This window comes from Lactuca virosa, chromosome 5, assembly GCF_052849685.1.
Source record: "Lactuca virosa cultivar CGN04683 chromosome 5, Lactuca_virosa_CGN04683_v6, whole genome shotgun sequence".
In the NCBI taxonomy this organism is placed as follows: domain Eukaryota; kingdom Viridiplantae; phylum Streptophyta; class Magnoliopsida; order Asterales; family Asteraceae; genus Lactuca; species Lactuca virosa.
The window spans coordinates 230,264,489-230,285,844 of record NC_136430.1 but is presented as its reverse complement, the minus strand read 5'-3'; the positions used below and the strand labels follow the sequence as shown (position 1 = coordinate 230,285,844).

The 21,356-nt window shown below is 40.6% G+C and overlaps 1 protein-coding gene across 1 annotated transcript; it reads left to right on the top strand.

Moving 5' to 3' along the window:
- The first annotated feature begins 366 nt into the window (after positions 1-366).
- LOC145112458 (putative FBD-associated F-box protein At5g56560) lies at positions 367-2,601 on the top strand. Its single transcript, XM_079048619.1, has 3 exons — positions 367-1,275; positions 1,976-2,122; positions 2,401-2,601. Exons 1-3 carry the CDS (start codon positions 367-369, stop codon positions 2,599-2,601), a joined length of 1,257 nt encoding a protein of 418 aa, XP_078904745.1.
- Positions 2,602-21,356: the final 18,755 nt, after the last annotated feature.

The following is a 21,356-nucleotide window of genomic DNA, read 5'->3' as shown; positions in this document are numbered from 1 at the left end:
TATTCCATTAAATATAATATTTAATGGTATATATATATATAGGTAATAAACTAATTTATTTTCTCAATATAGAACACTATCAATATGCATGCGTAAATTAATAATATATAAAGTTAAAATACAAAATTTAATAAAAGATTGATAAATGGTTGCATAAATTTGTATGAAATTATATATATAATAAAGGGTGAAAATGTTGGGTAACCTTTAAAACCTGGCGCGATAAGAGTAGGTCGTTCCATTTTATGTATATGAATGCAGAATATACGAGCGACCAAAGAGATAAATCACTGGAAACTGTGTTGTGTGTGATTTGATATCCGTCTGCGTCTCTAAATAATTTTTTATTCACATTTCCAAAAAGGCATGAAAAAATTTGAAGAACCAAAGACAACAAAATCTGAAGATGGGGTCGATTTCATCAGTAACATGCCGGATTCTATTCTTCTATTGATTCTTTCCTTTCTTTTCTTTACAGAAGAAGTAATTCAAACCAGCATTTTGTCCAGACGATGGAGGTATCTGTGGACCTCAATTCCCTCTCTAGACTTATTTTCCCGATTTCACCGAGAAGACAAATTAAAAACAGACGAATTCAAAGACTTTGTGTTTTGGGTTTTAGCAAACAGATCGGTCGATTTGTATCGTTTTAGTTTAGATTGTTATGATTACTACAGCATGTCGACAGTAAGGCGGTGGATTCACATGGCCGTTACAAGAAACGTCAAACAACTTCAGTTGACGTTTTACCCTGAAGAGGAGAATGAGGATGTCGAGCTGCCCCATTGTCTTGTGACTTGCTGTTCCTTGGAGGCATTACTGTTGGATTTGAATTATCGTGGTCTAAAGTTGCCTAATATTATGGTGTTTCCTGGCCTTAAGGATCTTTATTTGGCCTATGTTGACTTGGGTGACGGCAGTGTGGTAAAAGGTTTTCTGGAAAGCTGCCCTTCGCATGAGTATCTGGGTTTGTTAGACTGCATGCTATGCAAACTTGATCTTCTTTGTATTTCAAGTCCGAAGCTCAAGAAGCTTAGCATTCTTAATGTGGCCCTTATGGATGATGGCCAGAGTGGCGGAGTTAAGATTTCCTGCCCAAAACTGGTAGATTTGGAGTTAAGAGGTCTTATAGCAAATAATTTTTTCTTTGAATGTCTTGACTCCTTAAATAAAGCAGGAATTGAGCCTAAATTGACCGGGAACATCAAATCTGTATTGTTTCCTGGAATTTCTCATGTGGAACATCTGTGGATTGACCTTTACTTCTTTAGTCAGGTACATGCTTATATACTTTATGCACAACTATTCATTCCTGTTAAAAAAAAAATTTCTATGTAATTTCTGCAAGGAGCTTTACAACCTTTTTTTTATAAAAGAGTTGACCCAAATCAGACAAGACTCTCACTCTAGTTAAATCTTGAGGACATCGATGGCAAAATACAGAAGTTTCATGTTGTAACAATTGTTATGCTTGACCCTCATGCATAATGCATCCATTCTATATAAGTGAAGATGTGAAGAAGAGCCTATTAAACCAAGAATAGAACATTAACTTCTTAAATGCTGTTTCTTTTCTACTTAAGGAGAACAAGGTGTAATCTGGTAAATATACTACATGGTGTTTGTTTTTAACTTAATGCATAAAGAGTGACTTAATAGACAAATGCATCGTTTCCAAAAAAAAAAATAGACAAATGCATGAAATGTTTTGGATCAAAGTTTATAGCTCCAATAAGGGCTGAAATGTGTAGTTTTAGCTTGAATACTTGCCAAAAGCTGAAATGTAGCAATTTTTACTAGACGAATAGTCTCTACAGATTTCTCAATCTATGTTCTTTTTTTTCTCCAAACTTGGTTATCAAGTAATTCATAGGAAAAAATATGATACTGGGAGATGTTTGATAGTATCATTTGTTTTCATCAAATTTTTATCATTTGAGTATACTCTAATCCTTACTTTCTGTCATTATCGTAGTGCATTAATGTTGCACGTAATCCGGCCCTACCTAATCTGAAGACTCTGGCGCTAATCACAGCAATTGATGCCTTCACCATGGATGAACTCATTCGAATTCTCAAATATTATCCCAAACAAGAGTCTCTCAAGTTAATTGTTAAAGAGGTATTTTCATATGATCAAATGGTAGTTTTTTTATGCCTTTCATGACCCGTATTAATAAATCTCAGTTTTGACGATAAAACATCACATATGGTCTTTAGGCTAAGTTTTCACAAACCCTAGATGCAATCTTAAAAGGATTTGAAGTGGGTACCTTCACATTATCCTACTATATGCAAAAAGACAATTGAGTCAATAATTAGTCTTTTCATCAACTAAAAACATTAGTTTAGATTTACGTACCTCACATGAAAAACTTATGTGTTTATTTGATGCTCTAGGAATTTGATGGGCCGGAAGAGCGGGAGTTGCATGAAGGTGATGCAAGAAAAATGATGACTCCAGATGTGAAAAAGCTTGAGTTTTTTGAATTTAAGGGAGAAAAGCCGAATCTCGTTTTAGAATGGCATGAAGTCACAATTATGGAAATAGTTTTTAGTTGGGGTACCAAAGCCGATTACTTTTCTTATAATAGATTATGATGTTACAAGCTTTCTGGTAAACCATAAGTAGCACCTACCTACTCATGTAACGAGGTAACTAGACTTATTGGTTGGATTTGGATTTTTGCTTTATGGTTCTTTAGTTTCAACTATAACTAGAAAATACATGTTTGTTTCTATGGTTATGTTCATATTCTTTCTGCTACGAAACCACAACAATTATGTAAGTAAAACCAAATCCATGTATTTAATGAAAGCAACACCAATTGTAACATCAATTTGTATAACCACGTTCCTCGTCGTTCAACTTGAACATAATATTGACACCACTAGAAAATTGAAATTCATAGTTTCGGGCATATAGAACAAATGTGAAATATATAGTTTTTTGTTCTAACCATCAATAACCCAAGTCAGTAATTAAGTATCTTTAATGTTGTAACGCCCTGTTCCGAATCGTTTCCTATGTGGGGGTGGTGACCCGAAGACTGAGTATAATAAGGCTTAGGGCCTTTGAGGAAAAGAGATTTAGACCCATTTGGGTGTGGGTAATGTAATTTAGATGGTCCGAGAGTTCGGTTTGTGTTTTGGCGCCAAGGGGTATTTCGGTAAAGTGTCAGTTCGGATATAAAGAATGTCAAAATCAGAGTTAGAATGAAGAAGATATGTCCGTTTGAAGTTTGGTTACTTTTGGGTTATGTTGAGTACGTTGGTCGTACTGAGGCACCATGAGTACACTAGGCGTACCAGAAGTACGATGGGCGTACACATTCAGCACCCAAACCCTATTTTCATGGTTTGAGCCCTATTTAAGCTCCTTAACTCCCCTAAACCCACTCCATTCTCAACCTCCACCCCTCCAACACCCCTTCCGTGAAACCTTAACCCTAGTTGAGCCTTGTGTGCTAAAAGAAGGTGTTCTTGAGTGCTTTGGAATATGCATGGTGCACCTTGGAGAAGAAAGAAATTCTTGGAGAAGTGTTGGTTGCATTGGAGCTTGTAGACGTGGACTTTGTTCAACTTGATCTATCTTCTAGGGGTATAAAGTTTGAATCTTGATGATGCATTTGTTAGATCTAACTAGTTTTGGATGTTATGAGCTTTTGGCCATTTTAGTTCATAAAGTTTAGATCTTGAAAGTGTGTGACGTTGTTATGGATAAAGTTGGAAACTTTATCCATCTAAACATCATTTTGATTCAGATCTGAAATTTGGACACTTGTACTTAATGGATTAAGTTGAAAAAGATGTCCTTTTGGGTCTATTTGAGACTTAAAGACTAGATCTTGTTTGTTGGTGTTGGATTAGGTGTCTAAGCCCATAACTATAATTGATATTTACATGACCCGATAGTAGCATGGCCCTTTTGGGTTGCCTTCACCGGAGCAATTTGATAGGATGGACTTTTGAGAAAGAGGTTGTTTGTGATTTATGAATATATTATATGAATAATATATTAATTCAGAAATCATATTATTTAACTAGTATTGATCAAGAATTAATTTGAAATTAATTTAGTGATCAAAAGAGACTGATTAAATTTACGGGGACTGATTAAGTAAATCAGTAATACTTATAGTTTGGGCTAATGATCCATGTTGATTAGGGATGGGCTAAACCTATATGATAGTGCATGAAGGTTTAGCCCAAAGGGCCTAAGAAATATGAAGGGTCATGGTGAATTAGGGTTTGCATGGAAGAAAACCTAGGATTTCCACACTATAAAAGTAACCCCTTAACCCCCAAAATTGGCTAGTGCATTCTAAAGGTGAACCATAACCGATTTGGTGCTTTCTAGCCTCTCTCTCATAAGCCTCCTCTTGCATTTGGTGTTTGTAACACATTAGAGGCATCACATTTGAGGTGCTAAAGCTTTTAAAGGCCAAGAACTACAAGTTACACTAAGATGTATTCATCTAACATGTTTTTATGTTGTATATCTCCAATTGCATGCTAGCTAGGGTGTATGCTTTGGAAAAATGAAATTGCATGTATAATTAGAGAAAACTTAGATCCAAAGCATCTAGGGTTGTATGTGCACCATATGAGTGTTATAGTACTTTTAACCCAACAGTTGGGACCATTCTAATGGATAATGTTGGAAAATTTATCCATTATAAAGTTATTATGAACTAAAAAATGCAATCTTGGCCCTTCTATCCCTTTCATGCAAGAGTTGTGATGTCTTCTTGGGTTAAGAACTTAGGGTTTTAGACATTAAGCACTTTATAGCCATGCAAAGTCATAAAGTTGGAAACTTTATGACTTATTTTCGGCTTGGATATGGGTTTTGGATGTAAGAAGTTAACGGAATAAGCTCTTAATGGAGTTTCGGGACCGAGCTGCGTACGTTGGGCGTACCTGGTGGTACGTTGCACGCACGCGGTTAGCGCTACGCTTTTGGTCAACATTAGAGTACTATGGGCGTATGCAGGGCATACTCCACGGGGAAGAGATATTGACTTTTGGACCTTGACCATTTGACTTTGACTTTGACTAAGTTTGACCAAGTTGGACCTTGAGGGTATTTTTGGGAGTTTGATTGTGTTTGGTATTTTGGTTGGAGTAGGTGTTTGTTTGAGAGCTAGGATTTAGAGTCGGGGCCTCATCAGATGTTTTCTGATTGGCGAGATGAGTTTTCCTCACTCTACATACGGATCGAAGGCACCAAGGCTGGCCCTTTTGATTGATATCCTGGTTTACCGTATGTTGCTATGCTATAGTGATCAGTTAGATTTGTATCCTGGTATATATGATGTTTTCATGTTGTTGTGATCTGTATGATCTGTATCCTGGTATATAGGATGTTGTTATGCTGTAGTGATCTGTTAGATCTGTATCCTGGTATATAGGATGTTGTTTTGTTGTAGTGATCAGTTAGATCGGTATCCTGGTATATGGGATGCTAGCATATCGGTGGTGATCTGTAGATCTGCATATTTGTCTGTTGATTGGTTATATGTTTGTTTGTTATGTATATGTCGACATGTTACGTGTGGTTGGGTTGAGGCAGTCCTGCTTTGTGCTGAAGGCCAACATACCTAGGGGCGTTCGGATTGACTGTAGGCCTGTGAGGTGGTCCAGTCAGGTCGAAGGCCGGGAGAACGGTCAAGATAGGCTGAAGGCCTGGTCAGGCGGTCCAGTCATGCTGAAGGCTTTGAGAGCAGTCCAGATAGTCTGTAGGCCGGTGCGGCAGTACAGTTAGGATGAACGCTCTGTGTGTGGTGGTACTTTAGGGGAACTCACTAAGCTTTGTGCTTACAGTTTTAGTTTATTGTTTCAGGTGCTTCAGACAGTTGCGGCAAGGCAAAGGCGTGACCGTATACATCCTTGGTTTTACTACTGATTGGATCTTGGGTGACTCTGATTTTAAATCATGTTTTGGGAACAGTGATTTTTTAAACACTTTTATTAGTAAATGGGTTGTTTTGAAAAGTTTAAATTTTTTCAAATTTTTGGGATGTTACAAGTTGATATCATAGCCTTGGTTTGAGTGAATTGGAGGAACACTCATGTGAATCTTCTCTCAAACTAAGGAAATAAAAAGGTTTTAAAAAAATAATTTTCAAAATTGTTTTCAAAATATCAAGAAAGGATGCGATGTGTACGATCAGCCAGAGCCATTAAGTAGACCCCAAATTACCACACTTTTATTTGATATTGTGATATGTTAGAACAACATACTAGTGTTAGGCTAGGATCTTCAGGACTTTCATGATAGAATTGCCTGATTATGTGATGCTTGATAGTCTAGGTTTCTTTCTGATATGAAATTGATATCATTACTGTGGTCACTTAGTGTGTGCATCATACTTGTACATAACAAAGATTCTATAGCATGAGAATGTTTGATTTAGCTTTACTTCCTGTTCTTATATGATTAAGGGCTTAGAGTAGAGTCAAATATTCGACTGTCTATGGAATCCAACGTTATGTATGATTAGCTTGCACGAGTGGCTGCAGGGTTGCTGGAAGATTCATGAGCGGGTGCAGTTCATAACGGGTCAGCATGAGGAATGATTAGCCACTCTCGAGAGTGGAGACAGAATGAAGATGTATCTGAGATGCTGGGAGATAGAGATCGAGAATTTTGTATGAGGATCTGTCTGATTTTATTGTGTCTTAGTGTCGTTCGTCTCCTCTGCTTGAATGTTGCTTGCTTTGTGCTTTGTGGGACCCATAATGACGTGAGTTAACCATCAAATGAATACCTTAAATTACATGTTATGAAGTTTAAATAATCTTAGAATGAAGGACTTGAACCTATTATGTAGCTCTTGTCTGAGTCCAACCGTTGTAGGGTTGAGTCCTTTAGCCGAATATTATTTAAGCTTTGTTGCATGTAATTGTATTCATTAAGTGGTTAGATGACATTAGTAGGAGTTCTTCAGCAACTGATGGCACGGGAGGTGTGGGAATCCTAACGGAGCCTAGGAGGTATCTTAGAACAGTTGTTCCCTGTTGAGCCGACATCGGGAGTACTATTATGAGTAGGGCTTAGAGGACTCGGGATAATTCTTGAGGAAAGTATGGATAGGTGGAAGGTAGTGTTGGGCCCGTACTATTGGAAGCACAGGATCCATACTCGAATCAAGGAGAGTTTCGGGGATCCTAAGGGCTAGTCGGGGAAGAAGGCATGTTTAATACCATGATTTGTGGCAGCAATTATGTATCTGTTGATCTTATGGTACGGTTGCCCAAACATGAGGATGGGTATGAAAATTGTTTTGGGCCCCAGTGGTGATATTGGGTTGGGTTGAATGGAACAGACTTGGATGAGTTTGTTGGTCCCGCGGGTATTGCTCGAGGTCGTGCATTGAGTCGGGGGACTCAAGAAAGAAACAATTGTTATGATTGGCTAGGTGATTATAGCTGGAAGTTGAGTGGTTGATTGATGGTTTGGAATACTGCGATATGTGGTAGGGTTGATTCCCTTTCAGTTATCCGAGTTCGTAGAAGGAGTGATTAGGCTTGCAATTTTCATAGTTAGTATGTAAACCCAGCATGAGGTATGTTGGTCGCGGTTTTTAGCGAAAGTATGTCAGTGTAGGAGTGTGTGGGTGGATTGATGTGTTATGGATGCTTTGTGATGTGATCAAGGGTCCATGTTCTTAGGATATAGGCAGGTCAGGTACCAGATTGGTAGTTGGGATTGCAGGCTAGGAGGGCATGTTTTGGATCGTAAGTCGGTGTTGGCTTATGCTCTTACAAGGAATCCACAATGTTAAAGTGACCAAGATTGGGGAAATTTCAGAGATCTTCAGCTAAAATTCAGGAATTCTCTTGGGATTTGTTTGATCCTTATCTGGAAGATCATCATGTGTGTTATTCATTCCAAGGGCAGGGATGGTTGTACCTGGTTAAGCCCATTTGAGTTATGGTTTGGTTTCAACACCAGTAGGTGGTAGTTCGAACCATAAGTGGGGGAGAACTGGGTATTCTGCTTGGAGGATCATTGATCTGTTCAGATTCGTAGTATTGAGATACCGGTTCGCAGGGATCTGCGGTGCGAGTATGTGGGATATCGGTTCAGGATTTGGTGAAGTAAGGGGTATGTGGGATAGTAGGTAGCGATCGGATGTATATGTTCAGGAGACACATGAGTTATCCCTGAGCATGTAGTGGTTGGTCAAGGATCTCGTTGCAGCTATTGGTTTCTTGTGGGGGTGCCAAAGAATGGATGAGAAGTCGTTGGGACCACTCAGGTTGAGTATTGGTTACGGAGGGAATTTATTAGCTTGTTACATGGATTGCTAATTATAGTCTAGCTTGTTCAGATTTCGATTAGGGAATCAGTTTCCGAGTTGGTTATGTTCATATCCATGCATGTTTTCGTTCATTAGACCTAATGTCAATGCGTTCTCGATCATTGATGGTTTCGTTCGTCATTCAGCAGAGATTCTCTGAAAGTTTCAAGTGGTGACAGTTGAAGTTCAATGGATGTATCAACCTATCATCAAGTTAAGTATGTTCTATGTTCCTTTGGTCTCTGGTTATATTTACCCTCAATGAAGGTGGTGTGGAATTTTGGTTCATAGTCGGCTCAGGTTTTGGTAGCATTCAAGATCACCTTGGAAGTCTTCATGAGCTGGTTGCGCATTGGTGGAATCTGTTCAATCTCAACCAAGGTATGGGGTCTTGTTCTGATCATCCATGGGGATATCTTCTGTTACTGATTGAGGTTTGTCGTTCGATAGAACTCTAGTGTTTCTCTCCTTTTTTTGGATGATCTTATGGGTTCTCTATGGATGTGCATTGGGGCACGTCATTATATGTATTACCGAGAAGGGTGTATGCGACTGCACAATATAGCATTGGAGCACTTTGTTCGAATTATATGCATAGTTCTTTTGGGGTGATGGCCTTAGAATTGGATCAAGAATACGATCGTTTGTCCTATTATCGGGTCATGCGCGGCCATGATTTCGTCGTATTTTTCATTGATAGCAGTGTGTTCTATGAAAGGACTTGTGTGGTAAGACCATGGGCGGTGACCATGGTGGGATAGACTTTTCGTAAGACTATGGGGTGGCCATATTATTCACTGGATTGGCGGATAGTATGGAAGTGGTTTAAGTCTACGATGGGATTATAACATTTACGATATTGAAGTAGACCATCGTTGGGTTGTCGTGACTATAAAGGAGGATCAGCTCGTGCCTTTGGCAATGTGGATAGTGGCGTCGGATAGTGGGATTATGCGAATATGACCATTGGGGTTTGAGACAGGTAGGCCTGTGTAGCTCTCGTTGGGTGAGACCCGTGGGTAAGGCCCGTATGATTATGACAATGTAAGTGAGACATGGTAGAGATTTGTTAGGTCAAGGAATTGGATTATGGTTTTAGTAGAATGATTATATGGCTAGGGAGTGGCATAGAGTGGTGCATAGGCTAGAATAGCCTTATCTGTTGGACTCTTAGGAACCTGGTTGCTGGACCAGGAGCGAGACTAGCAGTCTCAGCGGTGGTTTTGGGATTTTATATCCCAGTTTAGGGAATGGTTGACGTGAATCAGAAGAGTTTGGGTGAAACGCAAGTGTATATCCTTGGATATCAGGTTATGGGTTATGTACCGAGTTGGCACTTGGTTGAGATTCGCATCGGGAATCGTTAGTGTATAAGTGCAAAATATGTATCTAAACAAGTTATGGATTTAGGAAACTATATGTCGTGTTATCAGTTGGAAGGTTCAGGGTCAAAAGGATGTTTCAGTTCTGATAGTAGGAGGAGACCCTTGTGATTGTGTTTCGGAATGGTTCTACCTCTGTGGAGTTCAGGCAAGTCTTGGGGCTTCAAAATTATAGAAGTAGCGTTTTGGATCGACAATTATGGGTTCAATGATTTGTTCAGAACTAGAAGGTTTTTTTGGGAATGTTGGTTCTCAAGAAGGTGGTAAGGAGTGATTTCGAGGACGAAATCTAATTTAAGTGGGGGAGAGTTGTAACGCCATGTTCCGAATCGTTTCCTGTGTGGGGGTGGTGACCCGAAGACTGAGTGTAATAAGGCTTAGGGCCTTTGAGGAAAATAGATTTAGACCCATTTGGGTGTGGGTAATGTAATTTGGATGATCCGAGAGTTCGGTCTGTGTTTTGGCGCCAAGGGGTATTTCGGTAAAGTTTCAGTTTGAGATTTTATGAATTTTAGATTTTTTTAGAAATTATTAAGGAAAGGATGAGTTGATAGAAGTGTAGAGCTTCTCTTTATCTTTCTGTGGATACAAAGAACGTCAAAATCAGAGTTAGAATGAAGAAGTTATGCTCGTTTGAAATTTGGTCAGTTTTGGGTTATGCTGAGTACGTTGGGCGTACAGAGGATTGTACGCTGGGCGTACTGAGGCACCTGAGTATGCTGGGCATACCCAATCAATTCCCAAACCCTATTTTCATGGTTTGAGCCCTATTTAAGCTCCTTAACTTCCCGAAACCCACTCCATTCTTAGCCTCCACCCTTCCAACACCCATTCCATAAAACCCTAACCCTAGTTAAGCCTTGTGTGCTAAAAGAAGGTGTTATTGAGTGCTCTGGAGTGAAACTTGGAGATGTGTTGGTTTCATTGGAGCTTGTAGATTTGGACTTTTTTCGCCTTGATCTATCTTCTAGAGCTATAATGTTTGAATCTTGATGATGCATTTGTTAGATGTAACTAGTTTTGGATGTTATGAGCTTTTAGCCATTTTAGTGCATAAAGTTTAGATCTTGAAAGGTTGTGAACTTGTTATGGATAAATTTGGAAACTTTATCCATCTAAACATCATTTTGATTCAGATCTAAAAGTTGGAGACTTGTACTTAATGGATTAAGTTGAAAAAGATGAACTTTTGGGTCCCTTTGAGACTTAAATACTAGATCTTGTTTGTTGGGACCATTCTAATGGATAAAGTTGGAAAGTTTATCCATTATAAAGCTATTATGAACTATAAAAATGCGATCTTGGCCCTTCTATCCCTTTCATGCAAGATTGTGACGTCTTCTTGGATTAAGAACTTAGGGTTTTAGACATTAAGCACTTTATAGCCATGTAAAGTCATAAAGTTGGAAACTTTATGACTTAGGAAATCATTTTGGGCTTGGATATGAGTTTCGGATGTAAGAACTTAATGGAATGAGCTCTTATTGGAGTTTTAGGACTAGGCTGCATATGTTGGGCGTACCTGGTGGTACGTTGCGCGCAGGCGGTCAGTGCAACACTTTTGGTCAACATCAGAGTACGTTGGGCGTACTCTCGTGGTACGCAGGGCGTATTCTGCTGGGAAGAGATATTGACTTTTGGACTTTGACCATTTGACTTTGACTTTTGATGAGAATAAAACTCTTTAAGATCGATAAGATTCTTAACAAGCAACACAAAAACACAAAGCAAATAAGAACACAAGATGAATCAAACTGATGTCGAAATGATTAATAAGCCACAACCTCAGAAGAACTCTATTAAGAATTGCTATTGTAGAGATGTGGTAGGGTTACAATAATGAAATCAACGACTAGCTAATACATGGTACATGCATGCACTATATATAGATACTATAACCCTAATAAATGACGGTTGGACAGGCCCAAACCGTATACATAATGGACTAAAACAAAAAGCCCAATGGCGCAATCTTCTATACCCAACAATCTCCCCCTTTGTGTCAATTGAGGTGAGAGAAATCTACTGATGTGCTTGTTTTGTCTTCTTCACTGTCTTGAACAGCTTCGGTATGATAGCCAGTAGAGTATGACGGAAAAGAATATACCAGCGAAGCATGTCATTAAAATTCTTCTTAGCAGCATCGTCATTTTGTTTGCACCTGTTTATAATACTCAAGATATGCTCCAAACAAGTGGTGGAGAACAGGTGTTTGCCAGGCAAGGCGAACAAGCACTTTTGATTTTCTCCACGAGTGAACATCACCGTGAGATATTTCGTGTCTATTTTGCCCAATTGTATCTTGTTTACGTCGCTTGCTTTACCAATAGGTTTGACAGTTGGCTTCTTTCTCAAAGCAGAGGTGATCTCCTGATCCAGCTTCGCTACTTCATGTATGTATGAGACCGGTATTTGCTTTATGTGAGCAAGAATGGGGTCATACTTCAGTTCTTCGGTTAAAAGAAAATTTGTGAGCAGGATCCAATCATGGGGGTTAAGGTTCGGTAGATCAGCAAGAGAGATCTCATAAACCGAGTTTTCAGAACCTCGTGTCACCCGAAACTTGACATTAATAAAGCTTCCTGCAATGACTGGCTTTAGAACTTTGACCGATGTAATCTTCTGTGCACTCCAGGTCAAGTACCGAGGTTGAGAAAAAGCAAGATAGTAGTCAATTAAAGAACAATCAGTTTTCGCGTCAGGAGATGGAATTGATGCTGTCGGCTCGAAGCTGTGAAAAACAAATGCCCTTCGGATGATAGGCATATCAAACTGTGAGTCTTTAGAATTCTCCAGGTGAAAAGAGATGAACGACTCAAGCCAATGAGTGCTTGGAGACTCGATTGCTTCTTTCAGCAACTTTTCCAATGTCCACAGTGGAAAGAGAGTTTTTCTACTTTCCAGCATGTCATTGACTTCTTTCTCTTTTCGTTCCCTCTCTTCGGCTTCCCGTGCAATTCTGAGATTTTAATCTAGAGTTCGATCACGTTGCTTTCGCTTTAACAACTCTTCTTCAGTTTCTTCTTCTTCTTCACTTTCACCGATGATTTTCTTTCCTTTAGAACTCGAAGCTTCATTACCCTTCGATCCATTGGTGGCTTTCGGTTTTGGTGGAGTCTGAGTTGTTTCGGTCGTTTGAGTAGGAGGAGGTTGAGTAGAATGTTCTTGAGTAACTTCTCCCCCCTGTTTCGGAGGAGCACCTGCCTCGGAAACACCCTCAAGGTGATGCATGATCTCAAGTGCCGGACGTAGTTTTTCTGCTAAGTGTTGACGAACACTGATGTAAGTATTGAGTCATGAGCATCAAGCAGATTGGTGAGTAGGATATTGACATCACCCACACATGTTTTCATGACTGTCTTTTCAGATTGGAGCTCCTAAATATCCTTGTTCGCTTGTTTGAGCTTCAGAGTCTGAATTTTGAGCTGAGTCGTGTGTCACACCCCCAAACCGGAACGGCGGAAACGTTCGGGGGTGGATGACGTCATATGTAGTATCACAACCATTGCATCATAGTAATCATAGTAAACACAACCATTACATTGAATATACATGAAAGCAAGTTTACATCAGTTTGATTCTTGTTTTTATACATCAAAAGTAAAATCAAAAGAAAAGACGTGACTCTAAACGCTTCGTCTTCTCAAAACTCCAGGAAGTATCTGTCTACTGATTTCTTGAGAATACAAGCAGTTTTGAAAGAGTATCAGCATAAAGCTAGTGAGTTCATAAGCGATGTTTTTGTAATGAAAACTTGTTGATAACTCTGTAAAAATGTTTGTATGTTTCCAAGAAAATCCAATATTTTCTTTAGTGAAAGTGCGATGATATCAGTTCTATCTACGACTACTTAGTTTATGCTAGCCATGTATAAACCAATATCGAACAGACAGTTGACTATGTGGATCTGCCCTAAGCCCACAACCAAACAAGGAACAGGAAATGAGGCGGAAACCACACATTCCACAGTCTATCGAATATTCTTCATACATGGCTCTCATACTTAAATTAAGTAATTATAGAATTATATATGAGTGTTAGTTACTGAAATCTATTATAGCATAGGAAAATACTAGTTTGAATGTCTGGTTAATACTAATCATAGTATGTATGTATTTTGTACAGAAACCTTTGTATAGTATGTTCCCTTGAAAACCCTGGCTACCACTAGTGTGTATAGTACGTTCTGTTTGAAAACTCTGGCTACCACCAGTATGTATGGTAGTTTTATTACTTAAAATAAAACTAATGATGAATGAAATCCCATAAACAATGGTTAGTTTATACTATTTTGAGTCGTATAACCATGCTTGATATGACCTAGTGACCTTTTTGACGATCTTCAAGTGTCGGTTAAATGACATTTGTCACCCCAGGCATGCCTGCCTAACTGTAGCTAGCAGTTTAGGTATGGGATTGTCAGTCCAGAATATATATATTCACAAATCTCACGCTCTCCCTCCAGGAGACTCTGGTTATACTATGATAGGATTTAATTCAGTACACCTAAGGGTACAGTTTTGAAGTAGAGTCTCACAATTCTGTATTAACTAGTTTACGTGTAATTCTGTAGTGATCTACCGTATAGAAATCTGTGTGTATACTGTATAAGGTAATAATTATACTTAAATAATTATTAAATGTTGTACTCTTGTAGTTACCATAAACTAAATCGGTCATAGTTTATATGTTTACCCATGAATGAAATCTGAATCGGTAAAAGCTATGTATTGAAATCCCCAAACTATACCCACTACAGTTTGCTTGAAATGTTTCGTACTTGATTTGTAAACTGTTCTGAAAATTATGCAATTATGTTTTCCAAGTTGAAAACGTCTCTTATGCTCAGCATAGTACAAAAGGGATAAATGTCTAAATGTTTCATAAAACGTGGGAAATCATTTATTGAATCAATTGCATAAGTTTTAAACTTGTTGAAATCCTTTTATTTTTGTTTCACAAAATCATTTGTGTTTGGCTTGTATTCCCCCCCTCCTGAAAACATTAAAAACCATAAAAGCGTAGGGGTATGAACTCACTGTTAGTAGTGTGCAAACGTCAAATCAACGAATTGGAATGAAGACCCTCGAGTTGTAGCGTGTGGCACTTAACGGAATCCTAATAACAATTAAATACATAATGTATCTAAATTAGCAATTTCGTTAGATAAAGTGTTACATAAACACTAGCTTTCGGTTAAGGAATGTTACCGAGACTTGTCTGAATCGAGGAAAGTGAGTTTTCAGTCTAAACCACCACTTAGGAGGTGTGTACGGCCGTGAACTAGGGTGCACGGCTGCGGACAGGTGTACGGCCGTATACAGGTGTATGGCCGTGAACCAGCTCTTGAATGGTGTACGACCTTTGAAGGTGTACGGCTGTAGACTGGTGTATGGTCGATGAAGATTTGAAGACTTGAAGGATGTACGGCCGTACACTCAAGAACAAAGATGCTGAAATCGATGAAAAACATGTTCTAGGTGCTCCGAAATGACCCCCAATGGTATTTTTCGATGTTTTCCCAGAAGAATAAGGGTTTTTTAGGGGTGTACGGTCACAAGTCTAGAGAAATAAGGAGTGGGTGTTCGGCAGAAGAGTGTAAATGAGGGTTAGGGTCTCATATATATAGGGGTTTTTGTGGTCGGTGGGAGGGGTCCACCCGACTTCGGCCATAAACGGGTGTACGGCCGTACACGGGTGTACGGCCGTGAACCCAAGTCAGGCCGTGAACTCGGTCTCGTTTCAAAGGAATTCCCGAAATTTCGCGTGGTTTCGGTTCCGACTCGAATATAGAACTCAAAATATATAATTAAATGATTTTCCAAACCGAAGAAAGTTGACGGAACCCAATAAAATAAAATTTTATTAACGGAAACGGAAAAGGGTTTGGGTTGTCACATCATCCCCCCGTTAGAGGGAATTTTGTCCCGAAATTCAAACACTGAATACAAATCATGGACTCGGAAAAAGATGAGGGTACTTTTGTTTCATTGAATCTTCGCGCTCCCAAGTGAATTCAGGTCCCCGCTTGGCATTCCAGCGAACCTTCACTACCGGGATACGGCTTTGTTTTGTTCGTTTGACTTCCCGATCCATGATTTCTACATGTTCTTCCACAAAGTGTAAGCTCTCGTCTAGTTCGATATCATCGAGAGGTATCACAAGTGTCTCATCGGACAGACACTTATTTAGGTTCGACACGTGGAAGACAGGATGTACGTTGTTAAGTTCTCGGGGTAGGCGGAGTTTGTATGCTACGGGACCGATCCTAGCGAGGATCTCGAATGGTCCAATGTATCTTGGATTCAACTTTCCACGCTTTCCAAATCGTATCATGCCTTTCCAGGGTGAGACCTTCAAAAGAACACGGTCCCCAACCTCGAACTCCAAGGGTTTTCGTCTCTTATCAGCATAACTCTTTTGTCTATCTCTTGAGGCTTTTATTCGTTCCTGGATTTGTACGATCTTTTCGGTAGTCTCTCGGATGATTTCTGGGCCTGTGAGAGTGCTATCGGGGACTTGACCCTTGACTAGCTGTGTGTTGCCCACCTCAGCCCAACACAGAGGGGATCTGCACTTACGGCCATAAAGGGCTTCGAACGGCGCAGCCTGGATGCTGGTATGGTAGCTGTTGTTGTAAGAAAATTCGACCAAGGGCAGATGAGTGTCCCACGACATGCCAAAGTCGATGACGTAGGCTCTCAACATATCTTCCAATGTTTGAATGGTTCTTCACTCTGCCCATCTGTTTTAGGATGGTAAGTTGTGCTCATATCCAGCTTAGTTCCAAGAGCCTTCTGTAGTGACTGCCAGAATCTCGAGGTAAACCTATTATCTCGATCGGAGATAATGGATACGGGCACACCATGAAGGCGGACTATCTCACGAATGTAGATTCGTGTCAGTTTTTCCATCTTGAATTTTTCTTTGATTGGCAGGAAGTGGGCGGATTTAGTTAGTCGGTCGACAATTTCCCAGATGGCATCGTGCCCACTCGGAGACTTGGGCAACTTAGTGATGAAATCCATAGTAATCATTTCCCACTTCCACTCAGGTATTCCCGGCTGCTGAAGTAGACCTGAGGGCTTTTGATATTCTACCTTCACCTTGGCGTAAGTCAGGCACTTGCCAACGAAGGTAGCGATCTCTGCTTTCATGTTCGGCCACCAATAGAGTTGTTTGAGATCCAGATACATCTTATCTGAACCCGGGTGAACGGAGTATCTAGTCTTGTGAGCTTCGTTCATGACAACCTCCCTGTAACCACCGTACTTCGGGGTCTAGATACGATTCATGAAATAGTAGACTCCATCACCTTTGATCCCCAGGTTCTTTTCCATTCCTCTCAAGGCTTCATCCGACATGTTTTCTGGTTTTAAGGCTTCCAGCTGAGCCTCTCTGATTTGATCGGATAAGTGGGAATGGATAGTCATTGTCAGTGCCTTCACTCTACGACCTGAATACTCTTTCCGGCTAAGGGCATCCACTACCACATTGGCCTTGCCGGGATGGTAGTGTATTTCACACTCGTAATCACTGAGTAGCTCTACCCATCGCCGTTGTCTCATGTTCAACTCTTTCTGATCGAAGATATGCTATAGGCTCTTATGGTCAGTGAAGACAGTACACTTGGTTCCGTAGAGACAATGTCTCCAAATCTTTAACGCAAACACCACTGCTCCCAACTCTAGATCATGAGTTATGTAATTGACATCGTGCGTTTTCAGTTGTCTCGAGGCATAGGCAATAACCTTTCCTCGCTGCATGAGCACACAGCCTAGGCCCTGATTGGATGCATCATAGTAGACAACAAAGTCCTCCGTCCCTTCGGGCAGGGACAAGATAGGTGCGCTGCATAGGGACTGCTTCAGTGTTTGAAATGCAGAGTCTTGCTTTTCTCCCCAACTAAAGGTTACACCTTTCTGTGTCAGGGTGGTTAAAGGCTTAGCAATTTTGGAGAAATTCTGGATAAATCTGCGATAGTAGCCAGTGAGGCCCAAGAATTGACGGATTTCTGTGGGCGTATTCGGTGCTGACCAATTCTCAATCGCTTTGATCTTGGAAGGGTCCACGTGTATGCCTTCCTCGCTAACCACGTGACCAACGAATGTTACTTTTCTGATCCAGAATTCGCACTTAGAGAACTTTGCATAGAGCTTCTCCACCCTTAATGTTTCTAGCACTAGTCTCAAGTGTTGTCTATGATCATCCTCGCTCCGAGAATAGACAAGTATATCGTCAATGAACACGATCACGAACTTGTGTAGGAAAGGGCGGCACACCTGATTCATCAGATCCATGAATACCGCCGGTGCGTTGGTTAGACCAAAGGGCATTACTACAAACTCGTAGTCTCCATAGCGAGTTCGGAATGCTATCTTGGGAACATCATTCTCGTGAACTCGTAACTGATCGTACCCTGTTCTTAAGTCTATCTTCGAGAAATAACTGGCTCCCTGAAGTTGATCGAAGAGGTCGTCGATTCTGGGTAAAGGATAACGATTCTTGATGGTAAGCTTGTTCAGTTCACGATAATCAATGCACATTCGAAAGGATCCATCTTTCTTTTTCACAAATAAGATCGGGGCTCCCTAGGGTGAGGAACTCGGTCTTATGAATCCTTTGCTGAGCAGCTCATTGAGTTGGCTGGATAGCTCTAGCATTTCAGTCGGCGCTAGGCGGTATGGGGATTTAGCTACAGGAGTAGCTCCGAGAATTAAGTCGATATGGAACTCGACTTGACGCATGGGAGGGATTCCTGGAAGATCTTCGGGGAAGACATCAGGAAATTTGCGGACTTCGGGGATATTCTCGAGGTCTTTAACTTTTTGCTTTTTGTCAACAACGTGGGCTAGGAATGCATGGCACTCCTTTCGCAGATACTTTTGGGCTTTGATGTACGAAATGATGCGAAGGTTTGAGTTGAGTTTATCGCCATAAACTATGAGAGTTTCGCCTGAGGGCAGATTGAGACGAATGGCGTTTTCGTAACAAAGGATATCGGCACGATTGGGGCTCAACCAATCCATACCAATGATGACATCAAAGCTCTTTATGGAAACCGGCAAAAGGTCGATTGGGAAGGATTGATCGTTTAGGGTAAGGGTACAGCCTATGAATATGTCGTTTGTGCGCTCTTTCTTTCCGTTAGCCATCTCAACGGTAAATGTTTCGATTAAAGGTTGGGATTTACACTTGAGTAGACGTTTAAATGCATGACTAAAAAAACTTCTCTCCGCACCAGAATCGAAAAGAATGCATGCATAAGAGTTGTCGAGGAGGAACGTACCCGTAACAACAGTGGGATCAGCAACTTTCTCCTCCTGGCCCATAGCCAACACTCTCCCTGTGTTGCCAGCTGTTGTTGCCTTGGGACAATTTCTCCTGAAGTGTCCAACCTCCCCACAGCCATAACAGGCTTGACCCACGCCTGCTTCAGTAGCCTGGTTGGTTGGTTGGACTGGTGCCTTGCAGAATCGAGCCATGTGACCCTTTCTGCCACATTTGTTACATTGCAAATCACGGCAGGGTCCGTGATGATGAAAGTTGCACTTGTTTCACTTTGGAAGAGTACCAGCATATCCACTGGCAGGTGTTTGAGTGGTTGGAGCAGCAGCAGGAGTATTAGCAGCGTGGACTGCCACTATTTGACGTTTCTTGGAGGGCTCCTGCGAAGACTGTCCCTTTCGTTTGTTCCAAAAGTTCTTCTTCCCACCACTTGCCTTCGGTGGTTCGGGAGCGGCTGTTACCGATCAACCCCGTGATCTATAAGAGTCTACGCTAGGCACTTGGCGCTGTCAAAGGTGGTAGGCTTAGAAGCCAAAACATTTCCTTGAGTTGGGGGCGTCAATCCCCAAATGTATCTTTCTATTTTCTTGCTTTCCGGGGTGACCATTCCCAGACATAGAAGAGACAGATCGCAGAATCTAGCTGTGTAAGCAGCAATGTCGGAACCCTTCATCTTCAGGTTCCAGAGCTCGTGCTCTAACTTCTGCATTTCGCCCCTTGGGCAGTACTCGACAAGCATCAGTTCCTTCAGATTCTCCCAACCCATGGCATTGGCTATTGGTAGGGTTAGGGATTTAACTCGACCATTCCACCAGGTCAGTGCTCTGTCAGTGAAGGTGCATGCGGCAAACTTCACCTTGTTGACCTCAGAACAAGCGCAAATCTCGAAGATGGATTCGATCTTCTCGAACAACCGAGTTAATGCAATGACTCCCCCATTGCCGTCGAATGATTTAGGTTTCGCATTCATGAAGTCCTTATAGGAACACTCCTTTTGATTTCCCTGATCGCCGATATTCTGGGGATGAGTACCACCTCCAGATCCACTAGCCCCACCGGGGTTTATTTGCGCCATTACTACAGTCACGGCGGCTGTAACTGCTGCCTGAAACATGGCAGGATCGAACAGAGGGGGTGGTCGCGGCGGAGGGTAGTTATTCTTCCTGTTGGGTCTCTTTCTAGGAGTCATCTTTTTCTAAAATAATTAGGAAGAAGAGGATGGTAAGTCCCCGAGATTTTTAAATCAAGAGATATGAAACAACAAATATCTCATCTTGATAAATAGAGTGTTCTACTAAGCGATGGACAGAGAAAGGTTACTAATGCAAGTAACTATCGCTAGGAAAATATTAGTAGCAACACTTGGAACGAATCTGTATGCTGTATTCAGCTCTAGCTAAAATACTCCTATAGTATTTTAAGTTGTATGTTCTGTTCTATCGGTATCTTGATGTATATAGCTTGGTAAGTTTTAGGCTTGCTGCAACACCACAGTCACTCCCAGACACATGTTGGTCATGTCTCAAATAAATATAGTTGATCAGGCTATATTGATCGCAGAGATGATTACATAACTATCTAGGTTTAACCGCAGCGTCCAACATCCAAATATTTTTGTTTTGTTCTACTTATTACACTGTTTCTGGTACTCATGTATACTTGTAAACTTTTTATAAAAATACTTATATTTTAAAAGTATACTTTTAGTTCAGAGCACTTCGGCCCTTAGTGTTTATAGTTGTATACCATGTAAGGTTTGGTATACTTATTTCACTATAAACAAGGGCTCTGATACCAATCCATTACACCCCCAAACCGGAACGGCGGAAACGTTCGGGGGTGGATGACGTCATATGTAGTATCACAACGATTGCATCATAGTAATCATAGTAAACACAACCATTACATTGAATATACATGAAAGCGAGTTTACATCTGTTTGATTCTTGTTTCTATACATCAAAAGTAAAATCAAAAGAAAAGATCTGACTCTGAACGCTTCGTCTTCTCAAAACTCCAGGAAGTACCTGTCTACTAATTTCCTGAGAATACAAGCAGTTTTGAAAGAGTATCAGCATAAAACTGGTGAGTTCATAAGCGATGTTTTTGTAATGAAAACCTGTTGATAACTCTGTAAAAATGTTTGGATGTTTCCAAGAAAATCCAATATTTTCTTTAGTGAAAGTGCGATGATATCAGTTCTATCTACGACTACTTAGTTTATGCTAGCCATGTATAAACCAATATCGAACAGATAGTTGACTATGTGGATCTGCCCTAAGCCCACAACCAAACAAGGAACAGGAAATGAGGTGGAAACCACACATTCCACAGTCTATCAATTATTCTTCATACATGGCCCTGATGCTTAAACTAA